Source organism: Eumetopias jubatus, unplaced genomic scaffold, assembly GCF_037043125.1.
Source record: "Eumetopias jubatus isolate StellerSeaLion01/CBP00866 unplaced genomic scaffold, mEumJub1_p1.0 scaffold_12, whole genome shotgun sequence".
Lineage (NCBI taxonomy): Eukaryota > Metazoa > Chordata > Mammalia > Carnivora > Otariidae > Eumetopias > Eumetopias jubatus.
The window spans coordinates 106644516-106661700 of record NW_028274818.1 but is presented as its reverse complement, the minus strand read 5'-3'; the positions used below and the strand labels follow the sequence as shown (position 1 = coordinate 106661700).

General features: G+C 45.3%; 2 protein-coding genes across 3 annotated transcripts; both read left to right on the top strand.

Moving 5' to 3' along the window:
• The first annotated feature begins 2832 nt into the window (after nt 1-2832).
• SMIM10L3 (small integral membrane protein 10 like 3) lies at nt 2833-16295 on the top strand. 2 transcript variants are annotated; one of them, XM_088016730.1, is made up of 2 exons: nt 2833-3173; nt 14015-14113. In XM_088016730.1, the coding sequence occupies exons 1-2, from the start codon at nt 2988-2990 to the stop codon at nt 14111-14113; spliced, it is 285 nt and encodes a 94-aa protein (XP_087872856.1). In that variant the 5' UTR covers nt 2833-2987. The 2 variants fall into 2 exon arrangements, with proteins under 2 accessions (XP_087872856.1, XP_087872855.1); XM_088016729.1 differs by lacking the exon at nt 14015-14113 and adding an exon at nt 16197-16295 and having other exon boundaries at nt 2902-3173.
• FAM220A (family with sequence similarity 220 member A) lies at nt 16279-17118 on the top strand. Its single transcript, XM_088016727.1, has one exon. It carries the CDS (start codon nt 16279-16281, stop codon nt 17074-17076), a length of 798 nt encoding a protein of 265 aa, XP_087872853.1. The 3' UTR covers nt 17077-17118.
• Nucleotides 17119-17185: the final 67 nt, after the last annotated feature.

The window sequence follows — 17185 nt, the reverse complement described above, 5'->3', positions numbered from 1 at the left end:
TATATTAAACCTCAAATCTCGTTAGCATTCTTTCGTTCGTGTTCTCTTTGACCTTCCATTATGTCTAATTACATAAGGCTTTTTACCTTGCTCGGTGTAGTTTTGTGGTGATGTTGTTTGCCATTGTTTATGGCAACTGAATGGCTTGTTAAAAATGCCTCATTGCCTCAATGGCATTTAGAGAAAAAGAAATGAGTAACCAGGGAGGAGATATATATATATATGTGTATCTCACATCCCTGCAGCCCATCTGGTCTTTCAACATACTTCTAATAAACAGCACTGCCAAATCTCCACCAGTGAAAATCTTTACAGGCCTAAGAACAAATTCAGCTGATCTTGAAACCTGTTCACACATTGTCAGATTGATTTTGTGTCTTTGGCAAATTTTCCACTGAACACTCTAGCCTTTAAAAATCTTTAAATTATTTTTCTAAATACTGTATAAAGAAGTGCTCATTTTGCTTTTTGGGAAGGATAGCTTGAATGACGATAATTCAGGAGCATGTGTTCTGCATCCTCAAAGATAGCATCCACTTAGTGCCAAGAGAAAAAAATAGCTTACAAAAAAAGGGAAGTGAGCTTTTTATGGCAGCAATAAATGTGGCAGTCTAATGCTGCAAAAATAAGGGGAACTAAAGATTAGTGCACATACTTTGAAAAATATTATTTTAATAACAAGACGATCCAAAAGCTAAAAACCCTGAAATAACTATTTAAAATGGTCTTGGCCTGAAACACAATGGATAGTAAATACAGTATTATGAGCATCAAAAGGTACAATTCTTCCTTTTTTTCCCCAAGATTTAAAAAAATTTTTTAAGTAATCTCCACATCCAAGGTGGGGCTTGAACTCACAACCCTGAAATCAAGAGTCCCATGCTCCACCAACTGAGCTGACTAAGCGTCACCCCCACCCCCGCCAAAAAGTACAATTCTTCTTACACAGTAGATATTCAAAGAAAAATGATAATGCTAAATAATAGTCATAATGACAATACTGGAAGTGTCCTCTGTTATTTATAATCTGTGGATTATAGATGAGTAAAATGAAAAAAAATTTTTAATGATTTTGAATGTGAATTTCTTTCAGGGTAAAGAATTTTATTTTATTTATTTCTAATTTTTTAAATAAAGATTTTAGTTTTAATAAAGATATTCTCTATTTGTCAGAGAGAGAGAGAGAGAGAGAGCACAAGCAGGGAGAGGAGCAGTCAGAGGGAGAAGCAGGCTCCCCTCTAAGCAAGGAGCCCAACATGGGACTCCATCCCAGGACCCGGGAACCATGACCTGAGCAGAAGGCAGACGCTTAGCCAACTGAGCCACCCAGGTGCTCCTAAATGACTTTTTTTTAATTTTTTTATTTTATTTTTTATTTATTTATTTTTTTTAAAGATTTTATTTATTTATTTGAGAGAGAGAGAATGAGAGATAGAGAGCACGAGAGGGAAGAGGGTCAGAGGGAGAAGCAGACTCCCTGCCGAGCAGGGAGCCCGATGTGGGACTCGATCCCGGGACTCCAGGATCATGACCTGAGCCAAAGGCAGTCGCTTAACCAACTGAGCCACCCAGACGCCCCTGACTTTTTTTTTTTTAAAGATGTATTTATTTATTTTAGAGAGAGAGAGCACGAGCAGGAGGGGTAGAGGGAGAGGGAGAGAAACCCCAGCTGACTTGGCACTCAGCGGGGAGTTCGCAGGACTGGATCTCACAACCCAGAGGTCACAACCGGAGACCAGGACCGAAGGGAAACCAAGAGTCAGATGCCCAACCGACTGCACCACGAGGTGCCCCTTAAATGACTTCTAACGCAATAATGATTATTACTGCAAACCCATTTTAGGGCAAAGAATTTTTACATTTAAATCTATTTTCACATGTTGCTTTTTTAAAGGACTTAAAATTTGCTTTTAATTTCGTCAATGAAACTCTTTTTTTCTCACTTGTACCAAATTCCCAGACTTTCACCGGTGGGCGGAAGTAATGACATGAAATGCTTTGTCTGAGACTAGAAATAACATATCTACCTTCACACCATGCAAATCTTTGATAGAAACCTATATGCTGAAGTAGGAATGTAAAAACTCATTGTCAAAAAGAAAAAAAAACCCGAAACCCAGAATACTAGAAGTTTTGGAAGTTTCCATATTTTTGCTTATTTCATTAGCAAGTCAATTAATACCAGTTATTAAAGATTAAATTTTATATCAGTCAATACTGAACAACAATGGCTGGGGTCCTGAAACCAACTACATGGGTAGCATGTTCTGCCCCTCCACCCCAGGAAGCCTCCCTTTGTTTGCTTTTTATAATTGTGGTTAGATATACATAACATAAAACTTGCTATTTTCACCGTTTTTATTTTGATTGATTTATTTATTTAGGTGCAAAAAGATAGTTTTATTAAAGCACGATGACAGGACCCCTGGGCAGAAAGAGCTGTCTATTTTAACAATTTTTAAATGTACAGTTCCCCATCATTAAGGACATTGGCATTGTACAATCTAATTCAAATTCACGGCTCACCTCCTCGTTTGTTTTAATTTCTGGCTTACCATTAGGGGGCAGACCGAGATAACGCATCCGCCGCTCTGCCGGAGCATCCCGCCCCGCCTCGCCCACGCATGCGCGTCTCACCTGCGGAAGGTGACAAGGGGCGGGGTAGGGGGCGGGACAGAGGTGCGCAGGCGCGGCGCGGGCATTGTGACGTCAGGCCGCGCGGCCCGGCTTGGACCAGGCGGCAGCTCGCGGAGGCGCTTCCCCGAGTGTGACGCGCGGACTCCCCTCCCCGCCGCCCGCCCGCCCGCCCGCCCCCAACCTCGCCGCCGCCTCCCTCGCTCCCTCAGCGCGCCGAGCGCGGCCCAGCGGCCGGGGCGGAGGCCCGGGGGCGACGCGGCGCCGAGAGGGCGGGCGGGCTTCGGAGCGCCGGGCGGCCCGGGTCCGCGGCCGGTCGGTGCGCGGCGGGCGGGCGGCGGGCGCCGGTCTATATGGCGGCGGCTCTGTCGGGCCTGGCTGTCCGCCTTTCGCGCTCGGCCGCCGCCCGCTCCTATGGGGTCTTCTGCAAGGGGCTGACGCGCACGCTGCTCATCTTTTTCGACCTGGCCTGGCGGCTGCGCATCAACTTCCCCTACCTCTACATCGTGGCTTCCATGATGCTCAACGTCCGCCTGCAGGTGAGTGAGCCGCGCCCGCCCGGCCCCTCTCCCTCGACCCTCCCCAAGCGCCTGTCCGCCCAGCGCGGTCCGGCCCATCCCGCCCGGGGACGGCGAGAATGCTAACAGGAGCTGCCAAGCTGGGTGCTAAGTGTATGCACTGTGCATTTCTCCTGCAGCCCCACGGGAGGAAAACCCGCTGAGGTTATTGTTGTTCCCGTTCTGCAAACGAGGCTAGGGGCGGGGTGGAGCGGCTTGCCCCGGCTGAGGGCCTACAGCTGGGGCGTGGGGTCCGCGGGGATGGTGGATGCTGGCACCGGTGGAAAAGCCCTGAAGAGGAAATTTGGCCCAGAAAATTATTATACGGTTGGGTTTGCGAGGTGGGTTTGTGATTGACTTTGCTAGTTCCCAAACTTTACAAAGCTTTTCAACAAATTATTTCTGAAACTTAAAATGGGTTAGTGTTTTGATGGATGTATCTTATCCTAGTCGGAGTGGGAGTGGGGTGAGGCTGGAGATGAGGGAAAATAAAGTGGAGGAGGCAGAGACGCAAAAGGTTTCAGAGTTTAAACTATATTCAGATGTGAGAAAGTAGACACACCCAGCACCTTGGAGATCACCTTTGCTGTAAATGACATTCCTTCACCCCTTGAATTACAGATGCCTTTTTCTAGTGGGATGAAAAGTCGTCAGATTGAGAATTTTCCTTTGTAAGTGTATCAGAGATGGTCAAATGCGGAGCTCCTATTGGATTCCGTTTACACATCTTGGAGTGCCTGGCACAGGCTTTGATGGAGGAGGGACAGATTCCTGCCCTCGCTGAGCTTCCGGTCTGACCGTACTTGTGTTGCTCCCTGGTGTGCAAAATGAGGAAGCCTGAGTGCTAGGACCAGGCCTGTTGAGACCATGCAGGTGTTGTCATTTTTGTCCCCTCTGGTTTGGTTGTATCAGAATGGAATTGTGTCTGTGTCTGGATCCTTAGGTTTTGGTTCCTATTACTGGTGACGGCAGGCTATTTAAAACCAGTTCTTGATCAAAAATGTGTTAAGGTGAGATGAGATGAACCTGCCTTTTTTTTTTTTTTTTTAAGATTTTATGTATTTGACAAGAGAGAGACACAGCGAGAGAGGGAACACAAGCAGGGGGAGCGGGAGAGCGAGAAGCAGGCCTCCCGCCAGGCAAGGAGCCCGATGCGGGGCTTGATCCCAGGACCCTGGGACCATGACCTGAGCCGAAGGCAGACGTCTAATGACTGAGCCACCCAGGCACCCCTCAAATTGGGATACTTTTATGTGAATAAGGGCTTTGGCACCCTAAGTGAAGGTACCAGACTGGAAGAGTGGAAAACTGAATTATCTTTCCAGTAGGTGGTATGAAGGAGTCAAGGGTGCTGGGTGTGGGGGACTGGGGGAAACCAGAAAGCCTGTGCTCTAGCCAGTTTCCACTAGCCAACGGTTGTTTGCCAGATCTAGTGATTTTCAAGAGAAATTGGAAATACTGATTTTTAGATACCAAATCAACTCAGGTTTTAAGAAAGTAAACTTTGTGGCCAAAACAAAACAAGTCTGCATTTGACACCCCCCCCACCCCGGCCGCCGAGCGCCTACTTGGGAACCTTTTGTCTAGAATTGCGTTAATGCTTTGCAGTCACATGTAGAATTACAAGAACTATTGTAAGAGAAGACCTAGTACATAATGTTAAAAATTATCATGTTTTGGGGCGCCTGGGTGGCTCAGTTGGTTAAGCGACTGCCTTCGGCTCAGGTCATGATCCTGGAGTCCCGGGATCGAGTCCCGCATCGGTCTCCCTGCTCGGCAGGGAGTCTGCTTCTCCCTCTGACCCTCTTCCCTCTCGTGCTCTCTCTCATTCTCTCTCTCTCAAGTAAATAAATAAAATCTTTAAAAAAAATTATGTTTTGAAAAAAAGTTACCATGTTTTGTATCATTAAAAAAAATCACCTTTGTCATATGTCCACTTAACTATGTATGACTACCCTCTTGTCCAAACTACCATAATCACCTGGACCATCTATTTTCCACGGGGCAGTAGAGAAGTCTTTTTTTTTTTTTTTTTTTTAACCATAGGTGTCATTTCCCACAAAACAACAGAACAAAACTGGTGCTCATTGCATACAGAATGCAGTTCACATAGTTTGATCCGCAGATCTGGCTTTTGCCTACCTCTCTAACTGGCTTCTTGTTTACTGTTCTTTTTCACAGTTTCCTTACTACTCTCCTCTGCATATCTGTCCCTGGGCATTTGCACAAGCTGTTCTTCCTTTGGTTCAGTCTCACACTTCAATTCTGATTTCAGAGAGGACTTGCATGATCACCATTATCCATATGATCTTGCACTTTTGTTCTCTTCATTGCAAGAGTACTGAAGGCTTGCTTGTTCCATAAGCAATAAGGAACGTAGGACTCCATTTCTAATGTGATGCTTAGGGTTTCCAAATCTCATAGTTGTTTGTGGTTGGGAATCTCAGGAAATGTTATTCAAGTACAACTTTCATAACAAGGAATTTGCACCACAATGCTTGAAGGTAGATGCATTTAGGAGGAGGGAGATTAGCTTTACTTTGAGTGGTTTGGGGAGTCAGACGGGCTCAGCGCGCACCAACCCCAAAAGCCCGTGATGGGTGACATGGTGTACTTGACATGGAGTAACAGTCCAGGTGCAGCACAGCTGTAGGGAAGCCTGAGAGCTGAGCTGTAGGAGTAGCATGTGGGCTTGTTCGGTCAGGTCAGTGGTGAGATGGGAGTGGGGGAGGCACAAAGTGGTCACCAGGTTCGTTGGGGGCTAAGAACTGTGTGAGGGTTTTAGATTGGATCTCAGGCTTGATCCAGGATAGCAGCAGTCACTTCACGTGCTTGAGGCGGGGAGAGGGTGGGTGCCGGGTATCTCTCTTCTTTACTGTGATAGTTAAGCTGCTACTTTAAATACCCCTGCAGGTTTAGAGTTTCTGTTCATTTGTGGAAAATCACTAGTTAAATTAACCTGATTTAAGGGTTTAATTACTCTGGCCTCTTGTAAAGGGAAGTGCCCTGGGAAATAGAATCTGAGCAAGAGGATGGCTGCAGGTCGCTGCTTTTTTACTCAACACACCGTGTCCTTGGCCTCTCCATGGGGGGTGCTGGAATAAGGGATGCTGTGGCCCACATGTTTACTTAGGACCCCCACGTCATTTGTTTGTAGACCTTTAATATGCAAGATGATTAAATGAGAAAATAGATGCAAAAGGGCTTTGTAAACCTAGGAGCTTTATGATTTTAAAATATTGTTTGCAAGCTTAAAAAAATAAATTTTAAAAATTTTGAAAAAAATAGTTTGCAAGCAAGCCTTAATCTGCTAGAGTCATTAGTATCCTACTTATACAGAATCTGAAATACAAGTAGAAAAATGAGAATCTGTATGAAATACTAAATTAAAATTAGTGGGATGTCTGGGTGGCTCAGTTGGTTAAGTGTCTGCTCTCGGCTGAGGTCGTGATCCCAGGGGCCTGGGATCGAGTCCCCCATCAGGCTCCCTGTTCAGCGGGGAGCCTGCTTCTCCCTCTGCTTGCTGCTTTCCCTTGCTTTTACTCTCATGCTCTCTCTCTCCCCTGTGCCTTCTCTCTGGCAAATAAATAAATAAAATCTTTAAAAAAATTAGTAAAAGCAAGATGATAGATTGTACTGAGAACTGAGCAATGTCCTTGTCTTCTGTGGCATGGGCCACGCTGCCCTGTGCTGACCAGGCCCGGGAAGCTTCCTTTGGCTCCTCCCTCTATGCCACCCCTCTCCCCTGCTTCTGACTGCTCTGTCGTAGTCTCCTTTGTGATAGACTTTCTAAATCCACAACTGCCTGTCTTTCCATGTTCTCCTGTCACTTGAAAATCTATATTCGTTCATTCCAGTCAGGTAAAAGAGTTCAGGAGTGTAGTTAGGGTGGGAGAGCTGGTTGCCGTTCTTAATAGAGCAGGTGGGCTTCATTGATTAGGTGGCATTTGAACAAAACCTTGAAGTCAGTGGTAAGGGCTTTAGCCTTGGGGATGGGGAGATGTCTGGGTTAGAAGAGTATCTTGTTTTGTGCAGAGAAGGCCCTACAGCTGGTGCAGGCTTGATATGTTCCGGAACAGCAGGAGGCTGGTCCGTGAAGAAGGTGGCAGGAGATTCAGACTGAGAGGTTTAGGAGCATTGAAGGGACCTTGGCTTTGACTCAGATTGCATGATCTTATGTCTGAACAATTTAAAAAAGTAGTAGATTCTAAGATCCTAGTTGCAGGGTCAAGTGCAGCTTGAAATGAGTTTTATTCTGTTGCTTGATGGGGGGAAATTAGAAATTATTAAGAAAATGTTGTAGGGTGCCTGGATGGCTCAGATGGTTAAGCATCTGCCTTCAGCTCAGGTCATAATCCCAGGGTCCTGGGATCAAGTCCCGCATCAGACTCCCTGCTCCTTGGGAGCCTGCTTTTCCCTCTGTCTCTCTCTCTCTCTTTCTCTCTCTGTCTCTCATGAATAAATAAATAAAATCTTAAAAAAAAAGAAAATGTTGTAAAAGCTTATGAGCTTTATGAAATCTTAATGAGTCAAGTCAAAAGCGTCAGCCCAGTTAGGAATTTGTTCTGGCTTCTGAGATGAGGAACAACTGCATACTTTGAGATGCTAAGTACCGAACATGCAGGGAACATAAAAACACTATGGAATCTTTCCATTCAAGTGAATGCTTTCATCATGGTTTGTTTTTCATAAACTTTTGAAAAATTTTCAACCTATGTAAAATTTGAAAGAATAGTGCAGTGAACACCTGTATCCTTGAGTCAGGCTTTTTTTTAAGTCTTGCACAAAGTCTTATAATCGGTCAAGCAGATACAAAGTGTGTTAGATCTATATGTACTAATGTTAAAAGATACCAACCATATATAAGGTGAAGAAAAGTGGGGTGCCTGGGTGGCTCAGTTTGTTAGGTATCTGCCTTCGCTCAGGTCATGATCTTTCTGTCCTGGGATCGAGCCCTGCGTTGAGCTCCCTGCTCTGTAGGGAGCCTGCTTCTCCCTCTCCCCTTGCTTGTGTGTGCATGTTCTCTCTCTCTCTCTCTCTCTGTCAAATATATAAATAAAATCTTGGAGGGGGGAAAGTGAAGAAAAGGTTAAAAACCATTTTTTCATAAATGTGTTTGTCCGGGCAAACCTGGGTGGCTCAGTCCTGACCTGCCTTTGGCTCAGGTCAGGATCCTGGAGTCCTGGGATCAAGCCCGGCGTCGGGCTCCCTGCTCAGCGAGGAGCCTGCTTCTCCCTCTTCCTCTGTTGCTCCCACTCTTGTGCTGTCTCACTCTTGCTCTCTCTCAAATAAACAAATAAATAATATCTTTAAAAAAAACGTGTTTGTTGGTACCTGGGGGGAGTAGCCCTAACTTGGAGAGAGCCTATGCGTTGCTTCTCAAACAATCTTTGGAGCAGGACCAGTGGTTCTTTACCTCCACAGACAGGGCGGCTTATAATCAACAAACATTTATTTCTCACAGTTGCGGAGGCTGGAAAGTCCAAGATCAAGGCACCCCCATGGCCAAGCCCTCGTGAGAGTCCTGATTCCTGGCCGATGCCTTCTTGCTTGTCCTCTCATAGTTGGAGGGGCTAGGGGTCTCTGTGGGGCCACTTTGTAAGAACAATAATCCCATTCATGAAGGCTCTACTCTTATGACCTACACAGTTCCCTGAGGCTTCACCTCCTAATACCACCATCTTTAGGTTAGAGTTTCAGCATATGAATTTGGGGGGACATTCAGACTGTAGCACCTTCTGATAGTTTTCTAAGGGCCAATAAAAATGAATTGCTTTCACATGGAAAAGGGCAGCATCTGCTTAAGATTCTCCTTCTCCCCTCCCCCATTCATGGGCACACACACGTGTTCTCTCTCCCCCTCTCCTAAATAAATAAATCCTTGATTAAAAAAAAAGTTACATGCTCTGAGCCAGCCAGGTACCCTTCCGAGTGTTCTTAATTCTGTTCTATGATCACAGTAACAAACTGGGGGACCAGGGAACATGGGATGGTGGCTCCTACGTTGTAAGGACTTTGGCTTGTACTCTGAGTGAAGTGGGAGATATTTCACTGAGATGGGACTTAATGTGATTTACTTTTTTAAAGGATTTTTTTTTAAGATTTTATGTATTTATTTGACAGAGAGACACAGCAAGAGAGGGGACACAAGCAGGAGGAGCGGGGGAGGGAGAAGCAGGCTTCCTGCTGAGCAGGGAGCCCGATGTGGGACTCGATCCCAGGACCCTGGGATCATGACCTGAGCCGAAGGCAGACTCTTAAACGACTGAGACAGCCAGGCGCCCCTTAAAGGATTATTTTTTAAAAAAGCTTTATTGGAATATTCAAATGTACACAAAAATAGAGTAGTATAATGAACCCTACACACACACACACACACACACACACCCCACACACACACACCCCACACACACCCACACACCCCTCCCCCCCATCACTCCTTTTCAGTAAGGATCAACTCTTTGCTAATCAGGTTTATCTTACTTCCTCAAGCCTACACCATCTTCATCTCCTCATCCCACACTGGGGTATTCAAAAAAACAAAAAACTCCGAGCCAGAATGGATCCCTTTTTTGGTTTGTTTTTTTACTTTTTACTTTGAAATGATTTGACTTAGAGAAAAGTTGCAAAAATATGCGGAGGGCTCCCAGAGACCCTTTACCCACCTTCTACTGTTGGAGGCTAACTGTGTCATAGCACAGTGAAAAACTCAGAGATGAACATCAGTCCAACACATTGGGATTTTACCAGTTTTTCCCACTGTGTTCTTTTCCTGTTCCAGGACCCCACACTGCATTTAGTTGCCATGTCTCCTCCAATCTGTGACACTTCCGTAGCCTTTTTTGTCTCTCATATCCATCAGTTGGACATTCAGGCTGTTCTCACTTTTTGGCTATTATGAGTGAGTAATGCTGCTATGAACATTCACGTATAGGGTTTGTGTGGACATGATTTCATTTCTCTCCCATTTGTAAATAATTTTAAAAGTTAAAATGCTCCCCATTCACTGGTCGGCCACTGCAGCCTGGGCCTCGGCTTCTACCCCTCCACGAAACACACGGCCCGTGTTGAGGCCACTTCCATGTTGCCATCCAGTGGTCACTCCTGCGTCTTCTGCTTCATAGAACCGCCCCCCAGCCCCATTTTGTTGTTCCCTAAAACACTCTTGGATGATGATGATAGCTGCTGTTTTTGGAATGCCGGTCAGAGAAGTTGCTGGGCGCTTTCACGCAGAGTCCTCACAGCACGCTCAGGACAGAGGATTGCCAGAGGTCCCCGAGCTGTGACACAGCCCACGTCTCAGCGCACCTTTGGCAGGCAGGTGGAAGAAAGAGGAAACAGGGTGGTGGCTAGCAAGAGCTGCATGACTGGCTTTGTTTGGGGGCAGGTTTGATTTGGATGTGCTGAATGCTTAGTAACAGGAACTAAGCACTCTTAGTGTTCCCTGTGGTTATGATTCAGCTTCATGTGGACATGACTGAGTTGTTCCTGTTTCTCATCCTTTGAGCTGGGTAGCGCCTTTTTTTTTTTTAAAGTCTTATTATTTTTAAAAATTTTATTTGGTATTTCCTTAAGTAATCTCTACACCCAACATGGGGCTTGAACTCATGACCCCGAGATCAAGAGTTGCATGCTCTATGGACTGCACCCGCCAGGTGCCCCAGGTAGCAATTTGAGGAATGTGTTTTGGCCACCTCCTTAGTCTGATTGTTTTAGTCATGAGCACAGCAATGTTAAGTTCACATCTGGAAGCTCTGGAAGCTCTGGAAGCCAGGCGAGGCGGGGATGGGCCTGGAGCGTGTTTGGGAGCCGTTGTGAGGCAGGACCCCACTCTAAGCCCATTGTTGTCCCAACCCTGCTCCTTGAGCTGTGTCTTCTTCCCAGCCCCCTTTGGGAATAGCCTTGCCAGCTGGCTTTCAGAAGCATAGAGGACAGGTTATTTTTAGTTTACAGAGAGGTGGTATCCAGACTGTCAGGTCCCTGAGGCCATTAATAGCTCAGGTTAAAGAAGGTAAGGCGACAGCCCAGGAGGACAGCCGCTGTCAAATTGGGTCAGGCCTATTGTTATGCAGCAGGTCAGCTGCCTCCCGCAGGCAGGGATTTTTGTGGAGGATTTCTCCTGTCTGCCCTGAAGATCATGGACAGACCCAGATAATCTTGTTTCTCTTACACATCACCCCTCTGGTTTTGTGGTTCAACTCTCAACCTTTGTTACCGGATGAGGGAGTACATTCAGGAACTTACTCCCAGTACTGCACTTTATTTTTTTCTGAATCAAACTGTCTTGAACTTCAGAATAGACTCCTTCCTTTACTCTGATGGTCTCCGTGTTGGTGGATAAGTTTGTTTGCCAGAGTTTATGCTGCTTATCATTTTGTAGACTTAACATGGGGGTGGGTGTGGGGATGAGATTTCTAGGGCTAAGGACAGTTAATTATGTAATTATGCGTATTTTATTGGGTACAATGTGATATACCAATATATGTAGTAGAGTGAGAATAAGTTATAAAAATATTTCACAAAGACAAATACCATATGATTTCACTTATACGTGGAATCTAAAAGATAAAACAAATGAACAAACCAAAAAAGAAACAGACCCATAAATACAGATAACAAACTGATGGGTCCCCCCAAGGTGGGTGGTGGGAGAATGGGAAAAATGGGTGAAGGGGAGTGGAAGGTACAGGCTTTCAGTTATGGAATGAGTAAGTCATGGGCGTGGAAGATACAGCATGGAGAATATAGTCAGTGGTATTGTAGCGTTGTATGGTGACAGATGGTAGCTGTACTTGTGGGGAGCAGAGCATAATGGATAAGGTGGTTGAATCACTTTCGTGTACACTTGAAACTAATATATAGTGTGTCAACTGTACTTCAATAAAAAATATTTTGCTTGTGGGGTGCCTGAGTGGCTCAGTGTTAAGCATCTGCCTTTGGCTCAGGTCATGATCCCAGGGTTCTGAGATTGAGTCCCGCATCTGGCTCCTTGCTCAGCGGGGAGCCTGCTTCTCCCCTGCTTGTGTTCCCTCTCTCGCTATGACTCTCTCTGTCAAATAAATAAAATCTTTAAAAAAATATTTTGGGGCGCCTGGGTGGCTCGGTCGTTAAGCGTTTGCTTTCGGCTCAGGTCATGATCTCAGGGTCCTGGGATTGAGTCCCGCATCGGGCTCCCTGCTCAGCAGGGAGTCTGCTTCTCCCTCTCCCACTCCCCCTGCTTGTGTTCCCTCTCTCACTATGTCTCTCTCTGTCAAAAAATAAATAAAATCTTTAAAAAAAAATAAAATATTTTGCTTGTTTAGAAATTATTTGAAAATTATTTCTGAGGGCGCCTGGGTGGCTCAGTTGGTTAAGCGACTGCCTTCGGCTCAGGTCATGATCCCAGGGTTCTGGGATCGAGCCCCACATCAGGCTCTCTGCTCAGCTGAGAGCCTGCTTCTCCCTCTCCCTGCTGCTCTGCCTACTTGTGCTCTCTCTCTCTCTCTGTGTCAAATAAATAAATAAAATCTTAAAAAAAATTATTTCTGGCTCTCAAAATATAAGTAATGTGTGTGTGTAGTATCAGAAGTTTTTGTTGGCCAAAAAAAACAATTTGTTGGCTAGTTGAGGGGTCAGAGCCAATGTTTTCACTGATCCGAAGTATTTTTGTGAAGAGATTAAATATGTAGTTTTATTACTGAATTTACTAAAGAACTAGATCTTCAGTAAACAACATGTTCTAACATTACTAAATATATGATTATATTAGTGGTACCTTAGCTGAAGTATTTTCTGAACAGCACCAAGTCCTTGTACAAGGACATGCTAAAAGTAGTTAGAAACTAATTTTTGTGGCTCAGTTGATTGGGCGACTGCCTTCGGCTCAGGTCATGATCCCGGAGTCCTGGGATCGAGTCCCACATCGGGCTCCCGGCTCAGTGGGGAGCCTGCTTCTCCCTCTGACTCTCTCCCCTCTCATGCTGTTTCTCTCTCGCTTGCTCTCTAATAAATAAATAAATAAAATCTTTAAAAAAAAAAAAAGAAACTAATTTTCCTGAGAGTTGGTTCCTATTAAATGATGTGTTTTTCTTAAGAATTTTTTATTTTATTTTATTATTTTTTATCTTATTTTAGTTTCTTTTTTATTTTATTTTTTATTTATTCATTTGACAGAGAGACATCAAGAGAGGGAATACAAGCAGGGGAAGTGGAAGAGGGAGAAGCAGGCTTCCCGCTGAGCAGAGCGCCTGATGTGGGGTTCAATCCCAGGACCCTGGGATTATGACCTGAGCCTAAGGCAGACGCTTAATGACTGAGCCACCCAGTTGCCCCATAACCGCCCTCTTTTTTGAAGCGCTCGATGCTCTTGGCATCTGTGACACGGAGTTTCTTGAGGTGCTTTGAATCTTCCTCCTCTGTGGCTTTGGGGCCCTCGCTAGATCTTGGAGATCCTGGCCTTCTGTACCTTACCGTTTTCTCTTTTTTGTCCACCTCCCCAAAGCCGGCGACTTCAGAATCTAGGTCCCAGCTCTGACATCACTCTTGAGCTAACAGCTTTATTAATAATCCAAATGCTTGCCCGTTCCCACAGTCAAACTCTGTGTGTTCCCGTCTCCCATCTGAGCTGTTTGACGTCCCTCCCGACCTGCTGTTCCCTCTCCATTCTCTGTTCGTGATGCCTTCATTACCCAGAAGTGAAAGCCAGAGAAACCTGTGGTCCTCTTTCTACATCCGTCCGCCACCAAGTGGAAAAATATCTTCTCTCTCCTCTTCACCCACAGCCTCAACTGTTTCCCTGTGCTATTCAATAGCCTCCTAATTGGTCTACTGTGATTCCTTTCCAGTCTAGCCACCACACTGCAGCCAAGGAATTAATCGGAAATGCAGATCCAGCCAACGTCTCCCGGCCGAACGTCCCTCAGTGGCTCTGCATCGCCTGCTGATGGAGGCCACGCTCCTTACACCGTGACCAGTGCCTCTTGTTAGCCCTGGTTGGCTTCACACCCCCTCCCTTTGCTCTTTTTGCTTCTACTTCAGCCTCCAGTAATTCTTGTTTATTTTCTTCCCAGTGTACTCTCTTTACATTTTTTAAAAACGTAACACACTTACCTTAGCTAGGTCCCCTGGTTAGAGAAACTGCAGCTTCCTGCCCCGTTTCTCTGTCCCCATAGCCAAGCCTCTCAGCTACAGCTGGTTCTCCTTGTGCGTATTTCTCTCTGTATCGCACGCTTGTTGCTTCCTGACTCTTCACTCTTAGGCTTCATCTTCGTCTTACTGTGGGAGATGGGCTGTCCGCTCCCAGGCTGCTTCTGCCTCACGTCCCACGTTTCCATCCCTCCTTTCTCCCAGCAGAGTTGTGTGTTTTCGTTAGATTGTTCTTCTTTAGGCTGGCCTTTTAGAAAAATTTCTAAATACAGTTTATGTATTTATTTTCCATGTATTAATGCTCTGGGGTTATGGTTGTTTTTTAAAGGACCATGGGTCAACATTTTTTTAAATTCCTCAATTAATGAAGGAGTTAGTGAGATGCTATAAGCAGCTTAAAAGAGAATTTAGACAAAACATGCACATGTAACCAGGAACACCGAAGTGAGGTACAAATGGATGTAAGAAATGGTCAGTATCCACAGGGTAATAATTGCATTCCTCTGAACAAAATTTTTAATTTCTTTGGATAAGAAATCTTTTGCCTTGGGAGCACCTGGGTGGCTCAGTCGGTTAAGCGTCTGCCTTCGGCTCAAGTCCTCAAGACCCTTCGCAGGGTCCTGGGATCGAGCCCCAAGTCGAGCTCCCTGCTCTGTGGGGAGTCTGCTTCTCCTCTGCCTGCCTGTCTGCCTACTTGTGATCTCTCTTTCTGTCAAATAAATAAAATCTTAAAAAAAATACACAAAAAGAAGCATAAATTAAAAATATTTTGCCTTCCCTCCTCTCATGCTCTCTCTCTCTCATTCTCTCTCTCAAATAAATAAATAAAATCTTTAAAAAATATTTTGCCTTCCTCTCACATTTTTCACAACTCGCATTCGTACAGCAGCTCAGACAGGTGCAGGGCCCCATAAACTTAGGTAACACAAGGACGCACTGGACAGCACGCCCAGTCAGCTTATTGTTTGCCCGTCTCAAGGCCCTTTCACAGCCTTTCCTGACATATCTTCCCCATTGGGGGCGTAACTATGGCAAAGAAAGATGATTCTTGGGTCACAGAAAAAGGCTGGTCCCATTAGGGTTGCAGGTGCAGCAAGAGTGTTAACCATATGAGTCACCTTGAGTTTGCTCTTGAACAACTGCTGAGGTCACAAATCAACTTCTGTCCTGAAGTTTTCACGCAGAATCTCGGACTGGGCGAGTCTGAGAGTGGGGAGGTAAGCCCAAGAAACTTTCTCCATCATGTTTTTACTTGTAGTACCTATAAATTCGGGTGAATTCTTCTCTTATCAAGGCTCCAAAATTTGCTAAGGTTCCTGACCTGCCAGCCAGTGATCTTCCTTACCACCTTGAGGCTGCAATGTTGTATGCCAGGATCCCTCCATGCTGGTTTTTCTTGGGAGGGCTTTGTGGACATTAGATCTGTAAATAAAATTGACCTTGATTCCTTAAAAGTGGCTTGTCCTGCTTGAGTCATTGAGAATCATTCTCAAATAGGACATGTCAGAGCCTTGGTTTGCATAATAGAGTCATCCAGTTATGTCCTGATTAAAGAGAGGACAGATTTTTATTGAACCCACAGAAATAACTAAATAGTTGTGAAAAGTACAAAACCTAAGGATGTATTTTTTAAAAATTTTTAAGTATTTTTTAAGGAAACACTGCATTAATAAAGTACTGTGTGTTTTTTTAAAGTATGTTCTTTTTGTTGTGATCTCTAATTGGTAGGTTGTCATCCTGTTTTCTATCAAATTATGGGAATCCTTGGTACCAGAGACTGTTAAAGAGATCTTCATATTTGTTAGGTAGTACCTGGTGTATGTAGGCTCTTTTAAGACTCTGTCTTCATAATAATACTTTTAATTGGATTATCTCTTCCAGGTTCATATTGAGATCCATTGAAGGCCTTCCGCTGACTGACAGAGGCGTGTCGGCAGGCTCACCACATCAGAGAACACACAGCATGAGGGACAGAGTGGGAGCCCTGGGCACCTGCCTCAGGAAGGTGAAGGGGGCGGGAGAGGACTCAGACAGGCTGCTGTATGGACTTGAAAGAGCACAGGGGGAGAGCCTTTGCCCGACAGATACACCTTCCTCCTCCTGTATGCAAATACCTGCGGTTGATGTGGATGGAAATTCACAAAAGGAGGAGTTATCAATGGAAATGAAAAATGCTCAGAGCGAGGCCAGCCTCTTGCTTCACAGCAGCAACAAAGTGCTTCTGTGTCTGAAAGAATCATTAAGAAGAAATTCAGCTTCCGTGGTGGGTCAGAGCAAGACTGTGCATGTGTTCTGTGCTCTTGCAGAAGAGAGTTTTGCTGGGGTGTCCTGCGGAGTGGGGGATGCTCTGGTGAGGCACTGGCTGGGAGGAGGGCCCAGGGCCACCGACAGCCATGGAGGATGGTGCCGCCCAGGAGAGCCTTGGGCGTCAGGACTACCGTGCTCTCAGAAGCGATCAGAAATGGGGATCTCTGAGGAGGAACCGCCAAGTGCTCTTTTAGAGGGGCTAGGCTTTGAGTTGGAACTGTCTGGCCTGCATTTCGTCCTGTCTACACTGCTGCACGCATGCCCCAAAGTTTTCCTGAATGATGAGACAAAATGTGTTTTCCTTGGCCACCCAGAGCCCCTGTTTTCAGAGCAAACGGTAGAATACAAGAAAATGCTTTCAAGTATAAAAAGTACCTCAAACGATCTGCAAATAATACTGGGGTTACTGGCTCTACCAGCTTTTGAAGTAGCAAATCCATTACGCCATAGTTAAGGTACAAGCCGAACAATAAAAATAGTGAGATTAATTTTAAAAGTTGTCTTAGAATGATTTCTTTCACACTGAGTCTGGATGTGCACGGGGCAGCCGTGAAGTTCCTGCT